Here is a 15,416-nt window from a genome sequence, read left to right as displayed (position 1 = left end):
ACATGTCAGTGGTATTAAAGCTTAGTTCCTTCTAACCAGCTCCACTATGCAGTCCACACACAAGCTGTTGGGTGTCTGTCTAGCCACCCCAGCCCCTGTCCTAGTTTTTGTGCGCTCCTGTGGAAGTGGTAACCCAAGAGGGAGGAGCCTACTGTTTCCCTCCCAGGCTTCTCCCACTCCTGATTATGCACTCTCCAGGTGGTTCTGTGGTTTGACTTGGCACAATTAGACCCCAGTGCCAGTTTCTGCCAGCTGATGCTGTGGCTAAGCCCAAACAACCCTCACCTACTCTAATTTTGTTTGCACCAGTAGGAACAATCAGCCCAGCCTGGCTTTTTCCTGATCTGGTCCACATGAGACGCACAGGTGTTGTAGCCCTGCTTAGTCTGGTCTGCCCCCATCCCAGCTCATGCTCTCCAGTGGGAGCAGCTGTCCACCAAGGGAACTCCCCCTTAGTCCCCTTGCCGGCTCCACCCCCTCCCTTCCTGGTTTTCACATGTGCTGGTTGGGCACTGTGGTCACATCTGGTACAAGCAATCTCACCTAGGCATTCCGTATTGTACACTGGTTTTTGCTGCAACCAAACCTGGCTCGACCCACACTGTTATGGTACTTGGATTTGCCAGTAGATGACGTGAACTGATTCAGCCTGGTCTCCCCCAATTCATGCCTAATGTATGCCAGTGGGTACCTTTCCATGGCCTGTTCTGGGCTGTTTCCTATCATGTTTTTTTTTTAAAGATTTATTTTATTTTTATTGGAAAGGCAGATTTACAGAGAGGAGAGACAGAGAGGAAGATCTTCCGTCCAATGATTCACTCCCCAAGTGAGCGCAATGGCTGATGCTATGCTGATCCAAAGCCAGGATCCAGGAACTTCTTCCAGGTATCCCACACAGGTGCAGGGTCCCAAAGCTTTGGACTGTCCTCGACTGCTTTCCCAGGCCACAAGCAGGGAGCTGGATGGGAAGTGGAGCTGCCGGAATTAGAACTGGCACCCATATGGGATCCCGGCGCGTTCAAGGTGAGGACTTTAGCCGCTAGGCCATGCCGCTGGGCCCATACCACCCCAACTCTTGAGCTACCCAGTGGGGCTAGAATTTCCACAGGTTTTGGCCCATAGTTCCCTCACAGAATCTACTCCTGGTTATGGTTCTCGAGTACTAGTTAATGTAATGGCCCTGTATAATGGCTTCTCTGCCAATGTATTTGAGACATAGTGGCTGAAAGGACAAGTGTTTGGGCTCCTGTCACCCAGACAGGATAATCAGACAGAGTTCCTGGCGCCTGGCAATTTCAGGTACTTAAGGCATGAGCCAGAGGACAGAAGGATTTTGTCTCCTCTCTCTGCTACTATGCCATTCAAGTAAATTAAAAAAAAAAAAACTTGCGGTCCATCATGTACACACACATGCTCCATATCCTACTATTACTAAGATTCTTGTCTTATTTCTTCATTTTTTTTTACTGTACTTTGCAGCTTCTCAGAGTATATTTTTATGCTTGATGATAATATTCCAGGAGGTGAGAAAGAAGGATCAATAGTGTGTTGTGTGGTGAATTAAGTCACTGCTGGTGATACTGGCATTCTGGTTAGAGCTTCAGCTACTTCACATCTGTTCCAATTCCCTGATGGTTTACCCAGGAAAGCAATCCATGTGGGAGATCCGGATGGAATTCCGAGCTCCTGGCTTCAGCCTTGCTCAGACCTGGCTATAGTGGCTGTTTGAGAAATGAACCAACATATGGTATTTCTCTCAAGAGAAAAAGGGAAAATTGTTCTCTCTTACAGATACTATAAAATGTTATCAAAGTGATCATTTTAAATATTATTTATTTTTATTAGAAAGGCAGATGAGATTTAGAGAAGAGACAATTTTTCCACCCACTGGTTCATTTTCCAAATGGCTGAAAACCTGGGACTGAGCTGATCCAAAGCCAGTAGCCTCTTCTAGATCTCTCACATGAGTCCAGGGTTCCAAGAACTTGGGCCATTCTCTACTGCTTTCCCAGGTCACTAGAAGAGACCTGATGGAAGTGAAAAAGCTGGGACATGAACTGGCATCCAGTGCTTCCAGTGTAAGGATTTAGCCATTGAGCCATCACACCAGGCTCTGAAGTAATCAATGTTTTTTTTTTTTTTAAGATTTTTATTTTATTTTTATTGGAAAGGCGGATAAACAGAGAGGAGGAGAGACAGAGAGGAAGATCTTCCATCCAATGATTCACTCCCCAAGTGAGCGCAACGGCCGGTGCTATGCCGATCCGAAGCCAGGATCCAGGAGCCTCTTCCGGGTCTCCCACGAGGGTGCAGGGTCCCAAAGCTTCGGGCTGTCCTCGACTGCTTTCCCAGGCCACAAGCAGGGAGCTGGATGGGAAGTGGAGCTGCCGGGATTAGAATTGGCGCCCATATGGGATCCCAGGCGTGCAAGGCGAGGACCTTAACCACTGCGCCATTGCACTGGGCCCAACCAATGTTTTTTTTAAAGATTTATTTATTTAATTGGAAAGGTGGACATACAGAAAGGAGGAGAGACAGAGAGGAAGATCTTCCGTCCCATGGTTCACTCCCCAAGCAGCCGCAATGGCTGGAGCTGAGCCAGGAGCCAGGAGCTCTTCCAGGTCTCCCAGATGGGTACAGGGTCCCAAGGCTTTGGACCATCCTCGACTGCTTTCCCAGGCCACAAGCAGAGAGCTAGATGGGAAGTGGGCCTCCAGGATTAGAAACAGTGCCTATATGGGATCCCGGCACATCCAAGGCAAGGACTTTAACCACTACGCTATTGCACCATGCCCCAAAGTAATCATTTTTAAATCAACATTTGGTTTCTGAAGGGTATCACTACTGGTTAACAGTCTTTCTTAAGGAAGAGACTTGGAAATTGGTATGCAGAGAAAAATAAATGACTGTCACAGTATCACTAACTCACAATCAATGTTGCAGCAATTCATTCTGTCAAGGCTCATCCCAAATGTGACAACCACTGACTGTAAGGTTAATGAAGAACACAACATTCATAAGGCCTCAAAGGTTAACTAAAGCTTGTATGCCAACCACCTTTCCTTGCAAGTGCTTGGATCCCATACGGACTCCAGTTCATGTTCCAACTGTTCTACTTTCCATCCAGCTCTCTGCTTGTGGCCTGGAAAAGCAGTGAAGGACAAGCCAAAGCCTTGGGATCCTGCACATGGGAGACCCAGAAGAGGTACCTGGCCACTGGGTTCAGATTGGCTCATCTCTGGTTATTCAGGTCATTTGGGGAGTAAGACAGCCAATGGAAGGTCTCTTTGTCTCCCTTTTCTCTGTAAATCTGGTCTGACTTTTCAATAAAAATAAATAAATCTTAACAACATTTTTTTCATGGAAAATTGAATTGTAATAGTTCATCTGGTACATAGATTTAAAAATTCATGTACCTGAGGAATCTTTAAAAAGTTCATTCAAAAACCATGTAAGGCTTTGAATCTGTTCACTCTCCAAATGCCCACAATAGTCAGAGCTAAAACAAGTTGATGTTAGGAGACTAGAACTTAATTAAGGACGCTCACGTGGGCAGTTTTGAGCCAAGTACTTGGACTGTAATCTGCTGCGTCGCAGGGTGCACATTAGCAGGAAGCTGGATCAAAAGCAGAGGAGCCAGAACATAAACTCTACAGGAGGGATATACTGCACAAAAGGGATGATTCATATTCTGAGGCAGGGAGCAGAACAAAACTACCACTCTACTCAACTGATCACAACAACCAGTTAGGTCAGGTAGAAGATACGAGACAGAAGCTTCTTCCAGTCTCCCAAGTGTTTGGGTTATCCTCTACAGCTTCCCCAGGCACATGAGCAGGAAGGTGGATTGGAAGTGGAACAGTCAGGTCTCAAACCTGACGGGATACCAACACTGCAGGTGACAGCTTAACCTGAATGCCAAAATGCTGACCCCACAGTCACTTTTATCAGAACAGAAACCCAAGGCAATGTAGCAACAAATCCTGTTTTGAACCATGAAGACATTCTACCGAAAAAATCATAGTTTGGCTGTATATTCTGGACCTTCTAATTTATCTTACTGCAGAATTGGCCAAAACAAAACAAAACAAAACAAAATTGGGTTGTCTTTAGTTCCGGCTCATTTCACTTAATCCATTAATTCTTTATTGGTAATAATACTGAGCGAAAAGTATAGCTGAAGTTAAAAAACATTTTTTAAGGTTAAAGAATCATCTTTAAGCCAAAAAACAGCTAAATAACCCAGAAGCTAGATTATCAACTATCAAGAAATTAACATAATAATAACTCACTTTGAATAACATATATTTACAGAAACTAAGTTGAGTTCTCCTCTTAGTTGTCTTCTATGGATATAATTTTCACAACTTTCAGGAAAAAGTAAAAATGTTTAAAGACACCTCCAACAAGAAAAAAAAAATCTAAATATAGCACACTCACCTTGATTGTTTCTTCAGATACTTGGTTCTGTAATGCTTTCAAAGCTTCATCTTTCTTCACATTTTCCTTTTCCATTTCCTGAGAATATATGGAAAGTGAAACATAAGGTATTACATAATTAATTTGATTAGAATTAAAGTATATTAGACTCCTAAACTGTTAGTTATGAAATAGCATTCTTATACAGATGAACTCACCCCTTTGCTTTCTGTCAAGAGTCTATCTAGAGACTCAAGGTGATGCTGTTTGCATATTATATCTTGCTGCAACATGGACATAGTCTTTTCCTGTTCTTTAAATTGCTGGTCTTTTTTCACTAGTTGAGCTTCAAGCTAAACATAAAAACAGAATTTTCCTATTAGACTTTTTAAAATTCAGGAAACATGAAACATATTCTAGATCCTTACTGATACTTGCCTTCTTAATATGTCAATTACAGGAAACAAATAGTGTTGATGACACCAACTATAACCTTGGCTAATTTCTTTCGCCTTCCAGAACTATTAATTTTTTCATTTATTTGAACAATCTATTGCTAATCCTGTATTTAAGCTTACCACTTCATTACTTACTTTCTCTGTCTCCTAATTTTCATTCTTGTTTGCTTTTTCAAGCCTTGCTTTAAATTATTTGAACATTTTCAGAATTCTACTTTCATTCATTTTTTAACCACATCTAGAGTTTTTGTAGTTATTCCAGAGATTATAATGTACACATTTACATTTATACAATATATTTTTTAAAAGTTATGCAGTTAATTGAAAGAGACAAACAAAGAGAGAAGCAGGAAGGAAGGAAAAGAGGGGGAGAATAAGAGCAAGAAATGGAGACAGAGAGAGACTATCTTCCATCTATTGGTTCACTCCTCTTAGAGCTGCAAGGCCCAAGGCCGACCAGGCGGAAGTCACGCGGCAGGAGTTCCATCTGTCTCCCTCTTGTGGCTGGTAGAGTGCAGACACTTGAGTCATCTGCTACGTTTCCCAGGACACGAGCAGGGAGCTGGATCAGAAACGGAGCAGTTGGGACAAGAACCAGCATCCATATAGAATGGTGGCAACCCAGGCAGCAGCCTTAACTACACTGCCACAGAAAGCAAGCTCCAAGAGCCTGGGTTGAAATGGCAAGGAGAATAATTAGACCCCTGTGGGCCACAGACCCCTCTGGGCCCTCCAGCACGATCAGGAAGGCAGGGGCAGGTGCTGAGGTCTCCTTCAGACACCCCTTCACAACATACTTAGAATTAATATTTTGCTACTTAGAAATGTAAAATTTTGTAGGAATATAAGTCCTGGGGGAGGTGTTGTGGTATAGTGTGTTAGGAAGTTACTTGGGATGCTATATCCCATATTACAGCATCCTGGATCAAATGACATCTCTGCTTTGTGTCCAACCTCCTTAATGGAACAGGGAAGCAGCAGATAATGATCCAAATACTTGAATCTGTTATCCACACCAGTTTGAGATGGAATACCTGGCAGTCCATTAAGGGAAAAATCTGCAAATAGGAGATCTCTCTCTATTATGTGTCTTCCAAATAAATAAATAAAAATATAAAACTCTTTGCCTCCTCTTTCCTGCTATATATTATAGTTGTCAAATACATTACACTAACATGTTTTATCAGAAATCTTATTTTTCTTTCAACTATCATCAATAATATAAGAAGAGAAAAAGTCTATTACATTTATGAAAATATAAACTATTTTCTTGCTCTTTCTTCATTCCTAGGGTTTCAAGCTTCCCTTAAGTATTATTTAAAAACAAAATTTCTGGTGAAAAATTTTTTTGTTGGATACACATTCCAGTTTGCAGGTTCTCTTTCAGCACTAGATCAAAATATTGTTCTTCCTTTTTTACCTCCATGAGACTTGTAATGATAAACCTGCAAAAATGTATATCTTTTTCTCCCATAGGCAGTACTGTTCATGTGTTCATCTCTACGTACTCACTTTTCCCCAAGACTCATTTATTTGAAAAGCAGAGTTATAGAAAGAGGTATGCTCATGGGTTGATCACAATGGAAGCCAGCAATCATAACATTCTTATTTGTCTCCCTGGTGGGTGGCAGGGACCTAAGCTCTTGGGCCATTATCCAATGCTTTCCCAGGCACAATAGCAAGGACCTGGATTGGAAGTAGAGCAGCGTCCACATGGGATGGTAGACTCACAAGCAGCAACTTAATCTGCCATGTGCTGTCTATGTACTTTCAAGATGAAAATTTTGTTTATGTTTTTATTAAGGATTTTGATGTATTTGAACATCTTCTTATTTGATCTTACCAAATTTGTACATAGATTTTTTTCATCAAGTTTGCAAAAATTAAAAAAAAAGTTTGCAAAAATTTTCAATCATTATCACTGAATATGTTTCTGCAACAATCTCATCCTTCTCAGCTTATGAAACTCGTATGGCATAAATATTAGATCACATTATGATGTCCACACATCCTTAAGACTATTCAGGAGTCAATACCATGGCTTAGTAGGCTAAGCCTCTGCCTACAGTGCTGGCATCCCAGATGGCTGCCATTTCATGTCTCCATTCTAATCCAGCTCCCTGAGCATGCCTAGGAAGGCTGTGGAGGACTCAGGTAGGAGACCGAGAAGCTCCTGCCTTCAGATCAGCTCACTTCCAGCCAGTGCAGCCATGTGGGCGGGCAGTGGGTCATCGAGTAAAAAATCTCTTTCCGTGTCTCCTTTCTCTGTAACTCTGTCTGCCTTTTAAATAAAAATAAAATCTTAAATTAAAAAAAAGACTGTGCTCTATTATTTTCCAAACCTTTTTCCTCTACTTTCAGATCAAATAGTATCTAAAGTTCAACTGATTCCTTTTTACTGAATGATTAAGCCCACTTAAATTACCTTTTTAATTTAGTCTTATGACTTAGTTCAGTTTTACTTTAAACTTTTTTCTTCCCCCGAGCACTCCTTAATTAGCTGATACTTCTAAGAAAACGTGCCTGTGGAACCACTTTTACTTTGATAAGGTAAAGCATATGATTAAAACCAAAATGGAAGCCATACTGTATTATTAAAAAAAAACCTGAAAAAATAATTCAGAGGGAACAGGATTCAAATTGCAACTCTTGCCACTAGTTTTTCCGTGTCTCTGTCTTCTTAAATACAAAACAACATGGGGCTAGAAAGGCTTAAGGTTCTTTTTAAAACTAAGTGTGCATCACTTACTCTCTCAATTTGCTTTTCCATTTCTTTATGTTGTTCAAGATGAATTTTCTTCGCTTTTTCAAAAGCTAAACAAATTTTCTCATGCTCTGTATTGATATTGGTTTCTAGACTTCTTATTTTTTCATTCTTTTCCTAGAAATAGAAGATACTTCAGAAAAACAACTGAAATCAGTTTTTTTTAAAGAGTTTACGTATTTTTATTAGAAAGGCAGAGTTCAGTGACAACGAGGTCTACAGAGAAAAATCTGACATCTGCTGGTTCTTTCCCTAAATGGCACAAAGGCCAGAGCTAAACTGCTCTGAAGCCATGAGTCAGGAGGCTCCTCTGGGTCTCCCTTGTGGGTACAGGGTCCCAAGGCTTTAGACCATCCTCTACTACTGTCCCAGGCCTTAAGCAAGGAGCTGGACAGCAAGTAGATCAGCCAGGACATGAACCTGTCCCAATATGGGATACTAGCAGTTGCAGGTTGAGGATTAGCTAGTTGAGCAATCATGTCAGCTCCAAAAACAGTTTTTTAAAAAGTACATTAGTCAAGGTGGGCACGATAGCATAATGGGTTAAAATGCTGCCTGGGACACTGATGTTACTGAACACTGGGTTTGAGTCCTGGCTGTTTCACTTCTGATTAACTCTCTGCAGGGTGTTCACATGTGGGCTGTATTCCTTTTATCTCTTGGCTTTGGGGAGTGAACCAGCAGATGAAATCTCTGTCTCTCCATCTCTCTCTGTAACTCTTTCAGATACATACATCTTTAACACAAAAAAGGAAGGGGATTCAGCATTGTGGCTTATCAAGGAAAGCGGCTGCCTGTAACACTGGCATATACTGTGGAAGCCTCAAACAACCTGCTAATGGCCTGTGAAAAGCGTGGTTCAGCCTTGGCTGTTGTGGCCATCTGTGGAGTGAATCAGCAGATGCAAGCTCTCGCTCTTCTTAAGTACACATTAAAAAAAAAGTATAAGTGTCAAGCATTAAATTTGTCATATTCTATTGTTTAAAGAATTGTAGGTAACACTTCAAACTAACAAAATCACTATTTGAAAATATTTTCACAAAATGATATGATATTTAAATTGTTTTAAAATATCAAAACATATATCAAAGACATATCTTTTTTTTTTTTTTTTAAGATTTATTGGGAAGGCGGATATACAGAGATGAGAGACAGAGAGGAAGATCTTCCGTCCGATGATTCACTCCCCAAGTGAGCACAACGGCCGATACTATGCCGATCCGAAGCCAGGAGCCTCTTCTGGGTCTCCTGAGGGGTGCAGGGTTCCAAAGCTTTGAGGCCACAAGCAGGGAGCTGGATGGGAAGAGGGGCCGCCGGGATTAGAACCGGCGCCCACATGGGATCCCGGGCGTGCAAGGCGAGGACCTTAACCACTTGCGCCACAGCGCCGGGTCCCAAAGACATATCATTCTTTCAAGTCTATTAGGACAAAAATGGCAAACCTTAGAAAATAACTTGTCAAATTAGCCTGTTACTTTAAAAATACCAAAATAAAAACTGAACGATTGGAAGACTTTAAGTAGAATTTAAATTTTCCAATTTGATGCATTTTATAATAATGAAACATGATGTCACCAATTACGTGCTTAAGTGTCAAAATAAATATATAAAAAAGGCTTTTACCATAAGTTCCTGTTCTAGTTCTGCATTTTTTGCAGCAATAGAGGAATAAGCAACTATTTTTTCTTCCAGTTGCTTCTCCAGTGTTATTAGTTGAGAGCACTTCTTTGTCATCTGAAAACAAATTGAAATAAATTCAAAATCATTTTTTAAGGGCAAAGACTTTGTACTTTAAAATCACTTTGCATTCAAAAACACTGTCTAGAAAACAAACGTTTAGTTTGTAAAGTAAGTAATCTTTTATCCACATAATTGGATGTACTTTAAAAATTAATGGGAAATTCGGAGAATCAAGATGGTGGAATAGGGTAAGGACACGTTTAAACGGACAGAGAAGTATTTAACCAGAATGAAGCAGAGAGGACATATTTCAGGAAATACGAAAGGACAGAACAGCAGAGGGGCACCTGGAGACTGACAGACACAGAAAAGCAGCGGGCACAGCAGTGTGGTGTTGCAGTGACTGATATTCCAGCACGGCAATCTAAACTCCACCAGCAGCCGGAACTCCACCAGCAACCAGGTGGGAAGGGACTTTCACTGGGAGCTTGGGAGGTGCACCCAGACGGAGAACTGTCTGTCCTACTGGTCCGTTTGATTTGACCAGGAGCAGAGACAGAGCAGCAGGTCCCAGGCGGGCAGTGCGAGAACAGCGAGGATTTCATAGCCCAGTCAGCCCCCTAGAGCTGAATTGGGCGCCATTTTGCCTAAGGAGGAAAGGGCAAGGGAAAGGATTGAGCATACTCTGAGCGGGGAGTGAGCTCATTTCTGACTCGGTGAACTGCAACGACGTGGCATTCTACGGGTTCCATCTGGGGCAGGTCTGGGTAGCCCTTGGATCTGACAGCCAGCAGATCAAGAACTGTGGTGGTAGCACATCGGGCGCCATTTTGCGCACTGTGGCAATAGCTTTGGAAGTGCAGGGGACAACAGTGAACTGTGCATGTGCTGAGCTCGCAAGAACTCGTTGAGGTCCTGCAGGAAAATAACACCGACTGTGGCATCGTACTGGTCAAAACAGGTCCGTGTGGCACCCAGACCTAACATCCAACAAGTTCCGACAAGATCAGCACCACCAACAACCTAACTAGATAGTACACCTGGTGTCACTTTATTCCTGGAACCCACTCCAACCAGAAGAGGGAGAAATGTTGCACAGACAACAGTGCAGCCTCAGCACGGTATACAGGAGGTGGGGAGTGGTGAGCCAAGAGCTGGGGCTGTGGAGACCACGGTGGAAATCTGACATAAGAAGCCAGACCTAGAACTCGCTGGAGGTTGTGGCACAAGTGGCTGCAAGCAAAAAGTTGTGAACCAACTGCAATAAGTAAAATCAAACTATAGACCTGTGGGTGACACAGATTAGAAAACTGCCCCAAGAAGAAGACTCTGCTAACCAGAAGTACAATGATCAAGAGCAAAAGAAGAGACAAAGGCACAATGAATATTACTGAAAACTCCCCTGCAAAAGAGCAAAACCCTATGCCTACCTCAGAGTTAACTGAGAAAGACATTGACAAAATGGGGGACACAGAATCCATAAGACTCATTTTAAAGATTCTAGTCAAAAATGAGAAGTTAATGCAAGAGTTCAAAGAATTTAAGGAAGCAGTAAAGCAAATCAAGACCGGAATATCAGAAATTAAGAACACAGTAGAGCAAATTACAAGTACAGTGGAGAGTCTCCAAAATAGAATGAAGGAAGCAGAAGAAAGAATCTCAGAATTGGAAGATAACTCCTATCATCAGGGGAGAAGCAAACAAAAAGCTGGAAGCAGAGCTGTATCAGGCCAAAAAAAGTATTCAAGAATTGAAAGACACTATTAAGAGGCCAAATGTAAGAGTTATGGGAGTCCCGGAAGGTGCAGAAAGAGAAGCTGAGTTTGCAAATGTATTTAATGAAATAGTCAAGGAAAATTTCCCTAATCTGGAGAAAGAATTGGGAAACAAAGTCCAGGAGGGACACAGAATTTCCAACAGGCTTGATCAAAAGCGATCTTCACCAAGACATATGATTATCAAGCTCTCTTCAGTTAAACATAAGGAAAAGATTCTTAAATGTGCACATGAAAAACATCAACTGACATATAAAGGAATGCCAATTAAATTCACAGGAGATCTCTCACAGGAAACTCTACAGGGAGAATGGAGTGACATATTCCAGATTTTAAAAGAAAAAAATTATCGGCCTAGGATAACATACCCTGCAAAGCTTTCTTTTGTCTTCAAAAATGAAATAAAATTCTTCCACAGGAAAAAAAAGTTAAAAGAATTTGCCTCTTCCAAACCTGCTCTACAAATGATACTTCAAGATGTTCTTTTGACAGAGAAGAGGAATAGCACCTACCAAAACCAAAGGCAAACGGGAAGAACATCCCAGTAAAATGACAACAGAAGACTAAATCAATGAATAACCCATTCCTAAAATTACAGGACCAAAGTACCACCTATGTATATTTAACTCTAAATGTAAATGGTTTAAGTTCAATCAAACATCATAGATTAGTAGACTGGATTAAAAAACAAAACCCATCTGTTTATTGTCGGGAGGAGACACACTCCAACAAAGATCAGCGGAAACTATATCACATGGGTTTTGTTGCTTTCTGTTGGTTTCATCTCTTCAAAACACTTTTTTCTGATTAAATCATTCAATGACTCGTAGATCATACAGTGGCATCATTTTCTTCAAGAAGGTTCTTGATTTTCACTTCTTCAGCTACACGTTGGACATTTAATAGCATGTTGTTTAACTTCTTGGTGTTGTTAATTTCTTTTTTCTCCCGGAAGTTGATTTTGTTTTGTGGCTCTTCATTTAAGGGAAGGTATAGTAGTTGTGTAATGGAGACCTCATATATAGTAACATGTCATTTAACTTCATGGCATTGTCAATTTCTATTTTTCTTTCTATTGTTGATTTTGTATCATGACTTTTCCTTTAAGGGAATGTACAGTAGTTATGTAATGGAGACTAACATCCAGATGTGAGGATGCAGTGTGGTATGCATCTCTGTTTCCAGACAAAGATGGACTTACAGTGAAACTGTTTATATTATATTTTAACAATAGGATTCTGGACTCTCTGCCATTGTCCATGCCCACAATGATGAACATATGACTGAGTATGAAGAACTATATGTTAGTAATGATATAAAGGAACTGGGGGGGGGGAGGGAATTGGGGAAGGGATAAGGGAATATGGAACTGTATTGTAAAATGATAGCAATAATAATAAAATGTGAATAAATAAATAAAAAATTCCAAAAAAACAATTAATGGGAAATTCATATGAAAACAAATAGTGCAAAGAAAATCAGAGACATGTACTTGCTCTACCTACATATCACACTGGTAATCTAATTCAGAAACTTACATCCAATATAGGATATACGACTATACCCTATGACATTTTTAAGAAATAACTTAAAAACATACTATAAAAAGGTATTTTATTTTATTGCTGTAATTTGAATTCAACAATTATTTCTAGTGGCAGAATTAGTAATGATTTATTTTCCACCTTTTCCTGTGTCTAAAATCAACATTTTCACCAAAACTGTGCTATATTTAGAATATTTTTCTTTTGAAAGCTACTCATCTTTGAGGCATGGTTTCCTAAGTGAGCTTTTTCATTATGAATATGAGTTCACAGCCCAGAGCTTTCCCTAAGCTGGAGCTGTGGACTTTCAGACAGGAAATCAGACATCGAAGATGAACCCCAGAAGACTGCAACAGCTCACTTGAAGTTTGACTGTAACATACACATGTGGTCCTGGGCCACAACAATTTAATGAGGAATTGTTATCTTGTTCCCACCAGATAATCTCAAAACACATGATACTCCCTTTTCAGAATGTTATTAACAACACATTTGTATCAGATTCACATGTAGTTGTTAAAAAATGCAGATTCCCAAGTCATACTCCCTGTCTCCGGAATAAGAATTATTAGAACAAGATCCAGAAATCTGCATGCTTGACAGGTTTCCTAGGGGGTTCCAATGTCTGCAAAAATCTGGAATCTTCTATTATCACTCTTTTTCTTTCAACTACATAATCTAAATTCTTATGTGTTAGCCATATAAATACACACTGTGAAAGAAATAATAGACTGCAAAGCAATATTTACTCCATCAAATTTGAGCCCTTTTAATTACACTTTCCTCCCACTTTTAACATAGATTAAAACGCAAAGATATCCAAAAAGTACAAGAATTTATAACTTATACAGTAACATTTTTTCATAAAATTGAAATGTATGGGCTTAGCCTATATGCTTTCTTACAGTTTTCGCACTCCCCTGCAGTGACAGCCCTTCCCCATTTGATTTGGGACAGCTGCTAACTTCAGGCTTACCTCACTTTCTAGCTTGCTGGAGTTTGAAGCTTTCTCGAGCAGCTCCTCTTGAATTAACTGGAACTGACTAGTTCTGTGAGCCATGTTAACCTTCAAATCAGAATTCTCAGCTTCAATTAGCATCAGCTTAGCACGCAGCTCTTCTATTCCAGAAGCCAGTCTTTGCTTTTCTCTTTCATATTGTTTGCTTGCTGTATGTTGACTTCTATTTCTTATACTTTCTGCTAACAAACATAAAAAGGAAAGTCGTTCTGAATAAAACTTTAGGAATAAAAATCTATTTAAATAACTGAAAATAAACAAAATTTACTTTCTGATTTAAAGAATAATAATAAAAAAGAGAATGAGCCATAAACGTTAAAAAACATAATTAAGAAGTATAATAATAAGACATTTCCAAAATTAACTATACAGCAAAAGACAGAAGTTCTTCTGAATTTTTTTTCTAGATATGTAAAGCCCCCTCCTCTGTATCATAAATTTAAGTGTCCTCATCTTTCAAAATTTCATTTTTTGATAAAAATAATTGTTTGGAAAAAAACTTTTTAAAAACTTGAGCTATTTTCTTAAACTAAAGTTAAACATATTTGTACAATTTGAGATCATTAAGAAAATTTTTTACTCTTTGTAGTTGCAGGTTCAAAAATGTAAAAACAATGAATCCTGCGCAATGCCATTTTCCTCATCTCTAGACTGGAAGATGAGAAATATATACATATATATATATTTTTTCTACATATTTATTTATGTTCATTGCAAAAGCAGATATATAGAGAAGGAGATACAGAGAGGAAGATCTGTCCACTGGTTCACTTTCCAAGGAGCAGCATGGCCAGAGCCGAGCCAATCCGAAGCCAGGAGCCAGGAGTTTCTTCCAGGTCTACCACATGGGCGCAGGGTCCCAAGGCTTTGGGTCACTCTCGACTGCTTTCCCAGGTCACAAGCAGGGAGCTGGATGGGATTAGAACCAGCGCCAATACGGGATCTTGGTGTGTGCAAGGCAAGGACTTTAGCCACTAAGCTAATGTGCCCAGGGCCCATTAGTATGTTTTTAAAAACCACTCTATTATGACACAGTTGGTTTGACAACATCCTTTCTTAACAAATATGTCTACTCCTATTTTAAGATAACTCAACTTTCAGGAACACTTTCTAAAATTTTTATTTATTTATTTCAAAGCAAAAAAAAGCAAAAATTGGGAACAAAACAAAAAACAAAACAAAGAGCTTCCATCTGTTGGTTTGCTCCCCAAATTCCTGCAGTGGCCCTGAGCTGTAGCCCAAATCCAACCCAGATGTCCCAGATGGGTGGCAGGAAACCCAGTCACCGCTCATTACCACTGCTTCTCAGTTCTGAATCAGCAGAAGTGCACACAAGAGCTAGAAGTGGGTATCAGCAGTCCAACCTGCTAATCCTCTGCCTGCAAAGGTCAGCAACCTGCTTAGGCACTGGTTCCCATCCCGCTCCCTGCCCAGGTGCTGGTCCGTGTCCGAGCTATTTCAATTCCCATCCTGCTCCCTGCTTATGGCCTGAGAGGGCAGCAGAGGATGGCCTTACAACCACATGGGAGATCCAGAAGAAGCTCCTGCCTCCTGGTTTCAGCGTAGCTCTGGCCATTATAGCCATTTGGGAGGTAAACTAATGAATGAAAAATCTTTCTGTCTCTCCTCTCTGTAAACCTGTTTTTCCAATAAAAATAAGTAATCTTAACATGAGTGACTACGTCAGCACACACACAGAAGCAAAAATAGGTAGAGATTCACTTTGCCTTCATGGTTTCACAGACAGCCATTTTCCAC

General features: G+C 40.3%; 1 protein-coding gene across 1 annotated transcript in view; it reads right to left on the bottom strand.

Moving 5' to 3' along the window:
* The window catches only part of CCDC18 (coiled-coil domain containing 18), an 85,727-nt gene that overhangs the window by 34,938 nt on the left and 35,373 nt on the right, over positions 1-15,416 (bottom strand). Inside the window, exons 12-16 of the mRNA XM_040998284.1 lie at positions 13,617-13,837; positions 9,265-9,375; positions 7,627-7,758; positions 4,638-4,772; positions 4,441-4,518 (exon numbers count right to left, since the gene is read on the bottom strand). Coding sequence (XP_040854218.1) covers positions 4,441-4,518; positions 4,638-4,772; positions 7,627-7,758; positions 9,265-9,375; positions 13,617-13,837 — 677 coding nt within the window. The remainder of the gene's footprint in view (positions 1-4,440; positions 4,519-4,637; positions 4,773-7,626; positions 7,759-9,264; positions 9,376-13,616; positions 13,838-15,416) is intronic.

This window comes from Ochotona curzoniae, unplaced genomic scaffold (assembly GCF_017591425.1).
Source record: "Ochotona curzoniae isolate NIBS_2020 unplaced genomic scaffold, NIBS_Ocur_1.0 scaffold_1037, whole genome shotgun sequence".
In the NCBI taxonomy this organism is placed as follows: Eukaryota; Metazoa; Chordata; class Mammalia; order Lagomorpha; family Ochotonidae; genus Ochotona; species Ochotona curzoniae.
This window is presented reverse-complemented; position numbering and strand designations above follow the sequence as displayed.